This window comes from Myotis lucifugus, unplaced genomic scaffold (genome assembly GCF_000147115.1).
Source record: "Myotis lucifugus unplaced genomic scaffold, Myoluc2.0 scaffold_4, whole genome shotgun sequence".
NCBI lineage: Eukaryota > Metazoa > Chordata > Mammalia > Chiroptera > Vespertilionidae > Myotis > Myotis lucifugus.
In genome coordinates, this window is record NW_005871052.1 from 17,507,186 (window position 1) to 17,519,707 (window position 12,522).

The 12,522-nt window shown below is 40.0% G+C and overlaps 1 protein-coding gene across 1 annotated transcript in view; it reads right to left on the reverse strand.

The window, feature by feature from the left end:
- The window catches only part of AR (androgen receptor), a 293,861-nt gene that overhangs the window by 92,743 nt on the left and 188,596 nt on the right, over positions 1–12,522 (reverse strand). Inside the window, exon 2 of the mRNA XM_006082935.3 lies at positions 9,528–9,679. Within this exon, the coding sequence (XP_006082997.1) occupies positions 9,528–9,679 (152 nt within the window). The remainder of the gene's footprint in view (positions 1–9,527; positions 9,680–12,522) is intronic.

The following is a 12,522-nucleotide window of genomic DNA, read 5'->3' on the forward strand; positions in this document are numbered from 1 at the left end:
TAGTTAAAATAACATCGCCTAATCATTCAAGCGTTGTGGTTGCTTGAGGCTCATATATATATATATATATATATATATATATATATATATACTAGAGGCCCGGTGCACAAAAAATTTGTGCACTGGCGGAGGAGGGGGTTGAGGGGTGTCCCTCAGCCCCACTTGTGTCCTCTCACAGTCTGGGACCCCTCGGGAGATAACCATCTGCTGGCTGAAGCCGCTCCCCGGGTGACAGATGGCAGGCCGATTCATCCGGTGCCTGCCTGCCTCCCAGTCGCACATACAGCAGGGCGATCCGGGATTGGGCGCTCCCCGGCAGATCACACACAGGACGCCTGGGTGGGCCGGCAGATCGCTGCTGCCCGCCGGCCACACTGGGTAGGGTCACACATGGGATGCCTGGATGGAGCCGGGCGGGCTGGCCGATTGCTGCTGCACACGGACACCCGCCACCCCGGATCATAGATAGCAGGCCCGGATGGTGGTGGGGCAGGAGGAATGGCGCTGTCCCGCCCTGCCTGCAGTATGCAAATTAGCCGCCATCTTTGTTGGCGGTTAATTTGCATATCACGTTGATTAGCCAATGGGAGGCATAGCAAAGGTATGGTCAATTACCATGTTTGTCTATTATTAGATAGGATAGATAATGGCTGAATATGTCCCGGGAAGATAAGTCTTCCAAAACAGTTCCATATATGATGAGAGTTTCAGACACTATGACAGACCATGTGTGGCAAAATACTTTCAAGCAGGGGGGCCTTTCATAAATTCTTAAGTCATAGCACATGATTTTTGATATCTCTATGACCACTTGCCTCCCTCAAATTTCTCCAATGCACCTACCATTCTTAAAGATCTGCCCATCACATTCTTCCACCCCCAACACCTGCATTTTGCCCAGTATTTCCACTGGTGAAAATGAGTTCTAAGAAAAAGTTGTAAAGAAACAGAAAGTAATGTAGATATATGTAACCCAAGTACATGTAAATAATCTAACTATCCAAAAATAGAGGCATGAGGAGAAAAAAACAAAACCACAACTCTATATCATGCTTGCATCAGGGCAAGAACTAAAGAAAATGAAAACACATTTTAATCAATTATGTGTTAAGGTGGTGGTCTTTCTAAAAAGCCATTAGGTTCTGGCCATTGTGGCTCAGTTGGTTGAGCATTACTCCATGCACCAAGAGGTCTCTAGTTCAATTCCAGGTCAGGGCACATTCCTGGATTGTGGGCTTGATCCCAAGTAGGGTGTGTGCAGAAATCAGCAGATCAATGTTTCTCTCTCAAATTGATGTTTCTTTTTTCTCTCTCTCCCTAAAAATACCTTAAAATATTTTTAAAAATAAAATAAAAAGTCATTAGTAGAAAGTATATATCTCCAGATAGATGATATAATTTTACATGTTTAAGATTAAAGGTTGAAGCCCATCAGGCACAATACAATCCAGAAGATGTTTCCAATGCATTTAAAATGAAATCATGGTTTTAGCAAAGCGAACCTTCTACTAAAGAGCTTGGTCTAGCAGAGACAAAAAAAAAAAGATGGTTATGTACATTACTGAAAGATAAAGTAGGAAGTAAGAACCACAAGAGAGGCACCTATGAAATGCTGTAGGAGTACAGGACAAGGTGGAGTACCTTTCAATGTGGTGAAGGCCTCATGGAGGAGGGGGCTTCTGAGTGAAGCCTTGGAGGAAAGTATTACTTAAGGATAAGAAGATGTGGAGAAAAATTTGCTTGGGGAAGAGGGAGAAGGCTGAGTAAAGGTGAGGAAGGCAAAAGTGTGGGCATACAATGAGATAATGGAATAGTTTAATTATATTGTGGTGCAGCCTACTGTGACATTTTGTCATCCTTGGGTGGTGAAAATACTGAAATTAGATAACACCTTTATGGGAGTTATGATTTAAATCAATTAGTTTCTCCATAATCTCTGTCCCATTTTGAAGTTATCTCTCTTATGACACTTATCACATCAGTATTTAATTTTTTGTTTCTGCATAGCTATCACCCATTAAACTTTGAGATCTTTGAGAGTAGGAGCCTGTCTCATTCATCACTGAGTTTCCAACATCAAGCAGAAGGTCTGGAATATACTTGTCTCAGGGAGGAGTGTCATTTTACCAAAGTCACATGGTTAACAAATGTTGGACTCAAATCAAGTCTTTTACCACTATATCAATAGGGGTTCTGGGTAGAGAGCAGTTTATTATTTTTATAGGGCTCTGTAGGTATGTAAAAAATCATTCCACATCTCAACACCCCTTCCTTTTGTTTCTTATATCTAATCTCTGTTCCCTTGGAATCATAATCTGAACCTAAACTTGTTGGCTACTCCTCAACAAGTTGCAAAAGAGACAAAGAAAACACTTTCCAAGTGTCATGAACTACAGAGGACTTTTGAAGTCATAGAGGCTACACAGTTCAGGTGGCAGAAGAGACCCTGTAGTAGAGTAGGAAGTAGGCGGTCTTTAGTCATAAACAATACACATGAAGAGCCAACATTTTCTATATTCTGAAGCTGAGTAGAGATAAGGAACCTCAAGGACTAGATACTGATTGGCAGGTGCTAACCCTCCTCTCCACATAGGTATTTGTACAAGATCTGAAGATGATTTGGGTAGTGGTTAGAGATAAGCAGTATGTTACATGCTGGTTTTTGATTGTCTGGTTTTTAAAAGGTTCAAAATTGAGGAGAAGGTGGGGGTGAAGGGATATGAAACCAATCTATGGGAAGCAGAATGAGTTTTGTTATATCACCAGAATTTAATTTTAAACACAGTAGCATCACAGGTCATACCAAGACCTATTTTTTAAAGAATGGCCTCCTCCCCCACAAAAAATCAAATAAAACAAAAACACTACAACCAAACCCCATTCCTCTAGCAGTGGTTTTCAACCTTCCTAATGCCGCGACCCTTTAATACAGTTCCTCATGTTGTGGTGACCGCCAACCATAAAATTATTTTCGTTGCTACTTCATAACTGTAATTTTGCTACTGTTATGAATCGTAATGTAAATATCTGATATGCGGGATGTATTTTCATTGTTCGCGACCCACAGGTTTAGAACCGCTGCAAGGGGTCTAAAGCACTAAGACTGTAGGAGACAGCACTACAGATAAAAGATAATCTGGCTTGGGTTTAAAAAATAGCCATCTGGCTTCAGGAAAAGAAGCCTCAAAACTTTATTTACACAGGTGTTAGCTCAGGTTTCTATTGAATCTGGCCATAATATCCTTTAAGACACGCCTCTGGTTGGACAAGGGAAACCAAAGGCTGAAGAACGTGTAGGATAATTTATGACCTTTGTTAGCTTTTCTCCTGGCCTATGGCTGTGGACCTGAATTTACCAGAGAGGTCAGAAGATACACAGAGAGCTTTGAAACCTTAAATTACAAAGCCTAGAATTCAGGCACTGTAATGAATCCATTCTTACTGGGATGTCTGGAAATGTTACTTATAATGCTCTTGGAGCCAGAGGAAAGAGAAACAGATTGGCCTTTGATATATTATTATACAATTTATATTGGAGCTTCTGATCACTAATTAAGTAACACTGTATGGAATTGTTTGGGAACTTTACACCAAATCAAGGCCTTCTTTAACCAGGGGACGACCACTGATATCTCCGACCTTTCCTTTCTGCATACTTAGAGGACACCATAACTGTATGTGTACCAATGACCAAGGAACCAACAGTTACTGGGCACCAGGAGCTGTGTTATACATAATTTAGTTCTTACAATAGCCCTGTGAGCTCACAGAAGCATAGAAAAGTTAAGTTATTTGCTCAAGGTCACTTAAGTCTTGGAGCTAAGGATTGAACTCAGGTCTGTCTATTCCCCAAGGCTGATGTTTATAAAGTTAACTACTAGCCAATGGACACATCTGGGGTATGTAAAGTTTTAGAGATTTATTGTTAACGATTTAGATTGTTATAGATTTATTGCTAAAAACTTTAATATCATTTAATCCAATCATTTTGCTATTCAGATGGAGGTTTTGAGGTTCAGATGGAACAAGACATACTTAAGGCCACATGGTAAGTCAATGGTAGAACTAGAGCCCGATTTGGTGTTTTTGCACTGTATCTTGTTCTACTCCCTAGAAAGTAGCCTGCTTCCAAAATTCCCAGAGAATAGAGTTAAAACAATAACATACAATTCAACATGGAGGGAAGGAAGACACAAAAGCTTTTAAAGAAGGCATGTCAAAGGACCTGCTGCATCTGATGATGTTCCTCTTAACCACCTCTGAACCCCACAATGTTCCCCCAAACAATCCTCCTGCTTTTATGCAGCCCTATTTTTGGCAGATCCATAACTCAGCTGGCCACCTGAGACTTACTTTTTATGGGACAGGGTTTTTCTACAACACTCTATCAGAGTTTCCAAAGCCCTTCCTCTTTACCATGTGGAGTATATGTGGCGTCCATCAAAACTCATTTGTATATATTTCATAGTTATCCACATGCTTACACTGCTAAAGACTATAAAATATGTGAAAATTTTCAACTTCTCCTCTGGCTATTTCAAGGGGGAGTGATCTACTAAACATGGAGCACTGTTATCATATAAAAGTATTCTCTTCTAGCACTCCTAGAAGTGCTTATTTTCCTCCTGTTTATTAAAAGGATGCATAGGACATAGAAGCCACCAGACCAGGCATTCTGGGAAAGAAAAACATAAAAAATTGACTGGCCAACTCAGAAGAATGTTTAAAATCAGATAATTTAGAAAGTTACTAAACATCAAGAAGGAATGAATTTTACTCTGCAGATTTGCAAGCACAGGAGCAACCATCTAAAGCAGGAGTTAACAAATTACAGTCCACAAGCCAAATCCAGTGTGCTGCATGTTCTTTTGTGGCTTGGGGGCTGTGAATGATGTTTTAGATTTTAAATGGTTGAAAACATAAAAAGGAAAATAGTATTTAATGGCATGTAAAAATTAAATGAAATTCAAATTTCAGGGCCTATAAAGTTTTATTGGAATATAGCCACTCCTATGAGTTTACATATTGTCTAGGGCTGCTTTCACACTTTCACAAAGGCAGAGTTGAATAGTGGAGTCAAAAACCATATGGACCATAAAGCCATAAATATACAGAGATGGGCAAAAGTAGGTTTACAATAGTGAGTATACGAAACACAGAGTTTATTCTTGTATTATTCATTATTAATTATTTATTTGTACTACAACTTTTGTCCACCCCTGCATTTACTACCTGGCTTCTCACAGAAAAGGTTTTTCAACCCCTGATCGAAAGTCTGGCTGGCTATGACATTTAAGAAAACCAGAAACAAATAAAAGATAAGAGGAGCTTTGTGAGAAGATCTGTTGGATTTGTGCAATCAAGATCAGTCAACTCCTTGGCCAAAGATACCTGATTAAGCTTCTGTTGAAGCTGCAAGTAGATCCCCCTTGCATAGTTAACTTGCCTCTGTGAAAAGTTACCCAAAAAGCCAGAGAGTGAAGAGAACACTGAAGTGCACAAAAATTCTGTGCAAGATTCCAAACAAGAAGTAACATTCTGTTCCACATGAGTTGAGGTGGGAAAGAGTGGATTTAAAGGACAGAAAGAGTTCAATGAGGGTTCACTTACATTTCTTCCCTCACAAAAACCTGAGACAAGAGAGAGAATCAAAGCCATACTTACATAAAATTTGCCAAGGATACTAAATTGGGACATATTGTAAACATCAGTGAGGATGGTGTAATTCTTTGAGTTCCTGAATGTAAACTACAGTTTCAATTTATGATGTGTACCAAACAGTGCTCCATGTGTACAAAACAAATGGATGTACAATCTCCAAAGTTTTACTAGAAAATGTCTGAAAATAGTAAATTCTTGTGCACATAATGCACACGATGAATTAATTAACTCTCTTTGAAACATGATGAGGTAGAGATGGGGATTCATATCCTGATTTTCCAGATGAGAAAATGGAAGTTACCCAGCCATGGTCACAATGCCAGGGAAACAGAAATCTCAGACTTATGAGTTTTAACCCAATCTATCCACAGTGCACTCTCTCAGATGACTCTACCCCTATATAAAGATAGATTTTTAAGAGAATGGGAACTAGGATTTGCCATATACGAGGATAGCAAAATCAAAAGTACACACAGGTACAAATGAACATGTGTTTGCTGAAATAATTGAGATGATGTTTGTAATTTGCAAAATTGTCATGAATTTTAAGCTGGAAGAATATTTAAAATATCTAGTTTAAGTATTTTATTTTATAGATAAGGAAAACTGAGGTCCAAAGGGGGAAATTTCATATATGGGCCACAAAACTAAAGCCCCTTTGAGTCCTTACCCCTGCATAGAGATATAACTCTCCTTAGACTGCCTGTCTTTTTAGATAGCATCCAATATGGATTCCCCTTTCAACTCCTTGCTCATCCCACCCACTCTACCAGCTAGCTGATTCTCCTCATGACTGTTTCTAATTCACAAACCATCCCCTCAAGTTCCTGAGTGTATGCCCCCATGCACCCATGCACACACACACACATGCATGCATGCATGCACACATACACACAAATACTTTCACTAAGTTTCCATCAACCAGATTTTAGTGATTTTACCCCCAAGGCCTAGTACCATTATCTTTTACTTCAAAATGTTCAGATCCTTCCCTGACTAGCCTCACCCTCACCCCAAACTCCCAGTATTACTAACAATGAGAAAATGTGACACACTCTCCTCTTCTTTTGCCTCAACAGGAAAACCTGGCTATATTACAATTGACTCTGTGTGAAGCCTTGCACCAATGACAACATTAAAGCCTCATGCTTTATGAACTACCAAATCTAGAAATGGACTTCTGTCTGACATGCCAGGCTTTTAAGTCTTGTACCTGTGCCCAGTCCAGAGATTTCTGAAACCATGAATAAAGTGGTAATCAACACCATGAATACCCAGTCTGAGTTAACTAACAATGACAAAAAAGTGAGGAAGAGAAAGATTTGTGCTTCCACTCTCTCCAATACAGGTGGAAATCAATGTTGGAACCAGGCAGATTCAGAATCACCTGAGAAAGGACATCTGGACAATAAAGATGGATTTTAATAAAGGAGAAAAACAAACAAACCAATAAATGTTCTCAGAGGGTAATAAGACAGCCCCCTGTCTTCAAATAGAGATAATGATGGCAGTAAACTCCAGTCACCAAGCTTTACAGATGGGAGGAGATTGAAAACACCAATAATTTTTTCTTTGTTTTGTGTATGTTTTTTAAACCACCTTATCCTGTCCCTCAAAGGGCTCAGAACTGGAACATGGGGTCCACATCCAAAGGAAACAGGGGGCTTAGTAGTTTCGCAAGGAATCCATTGGTTATTTTTTTATATTTCAAACAGTCAATAGCATTTGACCCCATGAACTCATAATGGCACATTTTCTCAAAGAAAATATAACCAGGTTTCCCTAACTTAAGTGCTTTTAGGGTCTGGAACATTTGACACCTTGCTGGATTTCCAAGTGTTCTGTAAGTTGAGTGATTGCCCCTCCCCCTTCTCTTCCTTATTCTCAAATACATCAAATCCATGTCATAGCAGAGTTCGTCCCAAGCAGCCTTGCCAGCTGCCCTTTTGCCTGTCTCCCTCTTTCAGCCCTAACTTCTGCAGAAAGCTCCCAGGTGGAATATGTTATGACAGCAAAATCTTCCCTTCCACAGTATGTTTATTTCCCCGGTTTTCCACAACAGCATTATCATGACCCAGATTTGTAAAACCCAGAAGGAGCATTAATTACAATCTAATCTATCTATTGAATTTGCTTACTTACTTGAACTTTTTTGCCATCTGATATGACTGTTATTACTGTGGTGGCTGGCTTACTGACACACAAGCTATAGACAGGTACTCAGCTTCATTCTTTGCTCCATAAGCAGGACATAATGGATGACAGGATATGGAGAAGAGGCAGGCACTCACTGGGGTAGGGAGAGTAATCTGAAGTATTTTAAGCTGCTCCTCACTTCCTTTTTACTCCAAATCAAGGCCTTCCTTCTGTAAGTACTCTTAAGAAAGGAAGGCACTGCTTTCTGTGTCTCTTTCCAAACTACACAGGCCTAGACACTGGGGCCCTAGACGTTATACTAGCCCAGCATAAGCAGTAGCACTGGGCCACTCAGGAGTATGGATGAAATACACAGCATGTTTTCAGTAATACTGAATGCTACCTGTCTCCTTGTTGCTTTAGAGATTGCAAAAAAATAATAACAGCTGTCCATTTTATAGGTACCCCTGCCACCTGGCCAAAATGATGGAAATACAATCATCATTCCAACTGGCTATCAGTGGAGAGGCCTTTAAAGGACACACATTTGCTCTCTTTCTAGATGCCAAGAACTCTCTGGTTCCTCTGTGGGTGTCATCACATTCCTGGTGAAAGGTGTGGCTTTACTTAGCTCCACTTTCAAAACTATCTATAGGGTTTGTAGCCTTTACATAAGGAAAGACTGTCTGTTTGGGTTCTGGCATGGAATTCAACATTTTTAGGTCTAGTGACAGGGGGAAAAAGTCTCAGAAGAAAGTACTTCCTTGACAGAAAGTGGGAGAAGGAGTAGATACTGGTGTTTAGCAACTGAATCTGTTCCCTGAGCAGAGTGTCTGTTTACAGGCTGTTCATCACTGTTTCTTTGAGAAGGAAGCCATTAGAAGGATGGGGGAGTAAAGTGAATAAATGGCTTAGACCCAAATTGACTGAGAAGGAAGGAGGCACTAGCATATATAGACGGTCTGTAAATGGGAGTTCCCTCTATAGGATGTAGGCTGAGCACCTCTGGGGGCTGAGCAGACATGAATTGTTCTAAGCTAAATAAGATTAATGAGCCAGGTCTTCAGTCCATATAGCCAAATATAAGATGCAACTTAGCCTGGGACTCTGTACCAATGGACAGCCCTGAGAGCAGGTCTCTGGAGAGGAGAATAAAAGTGTTTCATCACTTTGGTTCCTTCTCTACCTAGGAACTATTAATGCAAAGGGGCATCAAGAAGGCAGCAGCAGGAGGGAGCAGGTGCATAGACTGATGGTCTGCTTAACAGTGAGAACACTTCTTTTCTGGGGCTGAGGCCAGGGAGACTTTACTAAGGAACAATCTTGTATTCATAACAAAGTACAGGCTGGGGACTCAGTTGGAGTATCTCTACTTCTAAATTCTCCAATAAGGACAAATGTTCCCCCACTAGCAGCAGAATGGAACACAAGCAGAGAGAAAATTAAATCTTTTCAAATCATTAATTTTTCTTTCATTTCTAGGACCCACCAAGTTCCAAGTACCAGCTGGGACCACCTTCATTGCCTACATTGCCTGTACTATCAATACTGTTGAAGCCAGCAGGCCAAATAAGAAAACTTGCTTCTTTAGGCTCTGAAAAACTTTGAGAGGGCCCTGCCAATGACCTCATCCCTGAGATGATTAAAATACAGGGCCCTGGAAAATTAGTGCCTCTCTCTAGAAGATAAAGGAAAAAGAACAATAGATATGGGTGTGCAAGACCCTTTACCTTCAGCAGCTCTTTTAAAGAAGACTTTGCAGCTTCCACAAGTGAGAGCTCCATAATGACAGCCAGAAGCTTCATCCCCACAGATCAAGCAGGTCTTCTGGGGTGGAAAGTAATAGTCGATGGGCAGAACATGTTCCCTGGCAGTCTCCAAACTGGAAAGACACAAGAGAAATAATGAAATACACATCAGTAGTTGGCAGAAATTTGAGGGTAGAAGTCTGAGATCTTGAAGAGTGAACTACATGTGTACATTATTATCATTCATTGCTTAATACAGTCAGTGTGGAGCTGCCTTTTTTGGGGGAATACTTCTAGAGATAATGTTTTCAGGGTTTCCTGTCACATGGACAGAGTCTTTATGGATCCTGTTAAGGAATTAGACAAGTTCTCTGGGATCAGCAATCTTATGGGCTATGTCTACATGAGGGAAAGATGAAGGCAGAAATATAAGGTTAAGGTATATAACTTAAGATGATGGTCAGGCAATAATTTCAGAGCAAATAAATGGTATGAAGCCAATCCTATGACCTTACCTTATCCAAAGGTAGAACTATGGCTAAACCAGATTAAACATCATAGCAGTCTTATGTCCTTGCCCTAGTCTCTCAGTTCCATTCTCATCTGCAAATAGGAATAATGTTACCCATACTTCTGAGCTACTGTTGTGAATGATTATATAAATTAGGCAAAAAGATAAAACTTCCTTGAAATACACAGAGAGGGATCATAAGTAGTTTTATCATAGAAGTCTTCTTTTGACTTTCCTCCCACTCCCTCACTTTCCTTAGGAGTCTCTATATATCACATGGATATGGCCCCAAACCCATTCTACCACATAAAGTAGCAGAATCCCTATGCATGAAGCTATTGTTGAGAAATGATGGACATTGATTCTCGAAATCTCTTAGGCTGCCATCTCAACACTTGGCCATTACAATACTCATTGGTTCCTTTGGCTAGGATGGAGCTTCAGTGGTCACCTAGTGTAACTGCCAAGAATATCCATCTCTGAGTCTTAGGTGGATGTGAAGAAGTGGGCCAGAAATCCAGTCCTAAAACTTAATGGAATGGGTAATTCTTATTTTCCCATAGTAATTAATTCAAGTGTAAACAAACAACATGGCTCCTACTATCCAAAGGTCATTTTTTTCTCTCCTACACATTAAACAAAACTTAAGTGACCTCTTGGGTTAATCTGCCTCAGGCAGACAATTTCCCATATTCTCATCTATAGGAATGCAGCCACTATTTTTCATGAGCACTTCTTTCTTACTAAGGAAGGAATGTAAGTCCTAATGGCAGCCTGTTTGCCATGTGGGGGTGATTTCAACATCACAAAACAACTCTGTGAGAGTTTTTTCTCCTTATATCATATGAAGAAATTCAGACTCATAGAGGAGAAGTCCAGGATATTTGACACCAAGGCCTGGACTAGCTGACTTCAAATCCAACACAGTTTCCATTACCCTGTTGTATTCTCGCTACTCACCTTCACTTTCAACCCATGGTTCTTTGCTAATCATGCTCAGCACAGTCATCAGAATTTTTTTTTAAAAAAAGCAATAAAGGATTTCCTCCCTTCAATCTACCAATGAGCAGCCCTGGCAAGGAAGAAAGCTTTCACTCAGGCTACACTTGATAAGCATTTTATCTCTAAGACACAAATATTAGCCTTTATTCAAGGCCCAAGTACAACAAAAAGTACTCCCAAAGTTCTGAGGTTATGCAAATCCAGGAGCTGACTATGGTGGCCTGTATTTTCTCCTCATAAGCCTTCCTTTTCTCATCTTAGCTGGAAAGCCCGCAGGACTCTGTCCACCAAACCAAGACAAACAAGATGACAAAATCCACAGGAAAAGAGTTTCACTTTCCATATAAAAATGAGCCTAGTGCTAAGAAAGTTATTCCTTTGGCTAAAAATGTCATTTCTTTGAGTAAAAATTGTGTCCCCCATCCTTATTCATAAAACAAGGAGAAAAAGCAGTTTTCTCCTCTTCCTCCTCCTCCTCCTCCTCCTCCTCCTCCTCCTCCTCCTCCTCCTCCTCCTCTCCTCCTTCTTCTTTTTGGAAATGTCTTTACCTTCTTCCTACTTTTTTGACTTCTGTAGCTAATACATACCATTCAAATAAAATCAGAAGGTCATGCATTTAGGTGCCCTATGTGTTAGGCCATTTAATATACATAATACCATTTAATCTACCCACCGACTCTGTATCTTCCCTATATTGTAGGACAGGAAACTTATGCTCAGAAAACTTAAGTGAACTTGTGGATTTGTAACCAATAACTGACCATGTTATGAGATTGGAGGTTGAAATTAAACACATTGAATCAATTCAACTCATAGAACCTAGCTAGCCCAATGGACTAGGTACAGGGCTAGGTGCTGGGGATATAGCATTGACCAAGATATTATCTTTGACTCTAAACAACTTAATGTCTTATAGAAAAGAAAGATAGGAAGCAAGGAACTGAAAAATAACATAGTAGATGATATAATAGAGCAGAGTACAGATTGCTACAGATGAGAAATCACCTCAAAGACAGGAATGTTTTTTGAAAGGCATAAAAGTATATATGGGTAAATGGGATGATGATGATGATAGTGACATCATTATCAATTATTAGTATAAATTTTCAAAATAAAAATATATTTTAAGAAAGCAAAATACATATTAGATAAACAAAATGGAAACCTACATAAAGTAAATAAAAGGTACTTTTGGAAAGAGCCTTTAGGAAATAGAAATTTTCATCTATACTAAAATTTAAAATACAGTTCAAGCCCGACTGGCATGGCTCAGTGGTTGAGCATTGACCTTTGAACCAAGAGGACATGGTTCCATTCCTGGTCAGGGCACATGCCCAGGTGGCAGGCTCAATCCCCAGTGTAGTGGGCTCGATCCCCAGTGTGGCGGGCTCAATCCTCAGGGTGGGGCATGCAAGAGGCAGCCAAATCAGTGATTCTCTCTCACCATTGATGTTTCTATCTCTC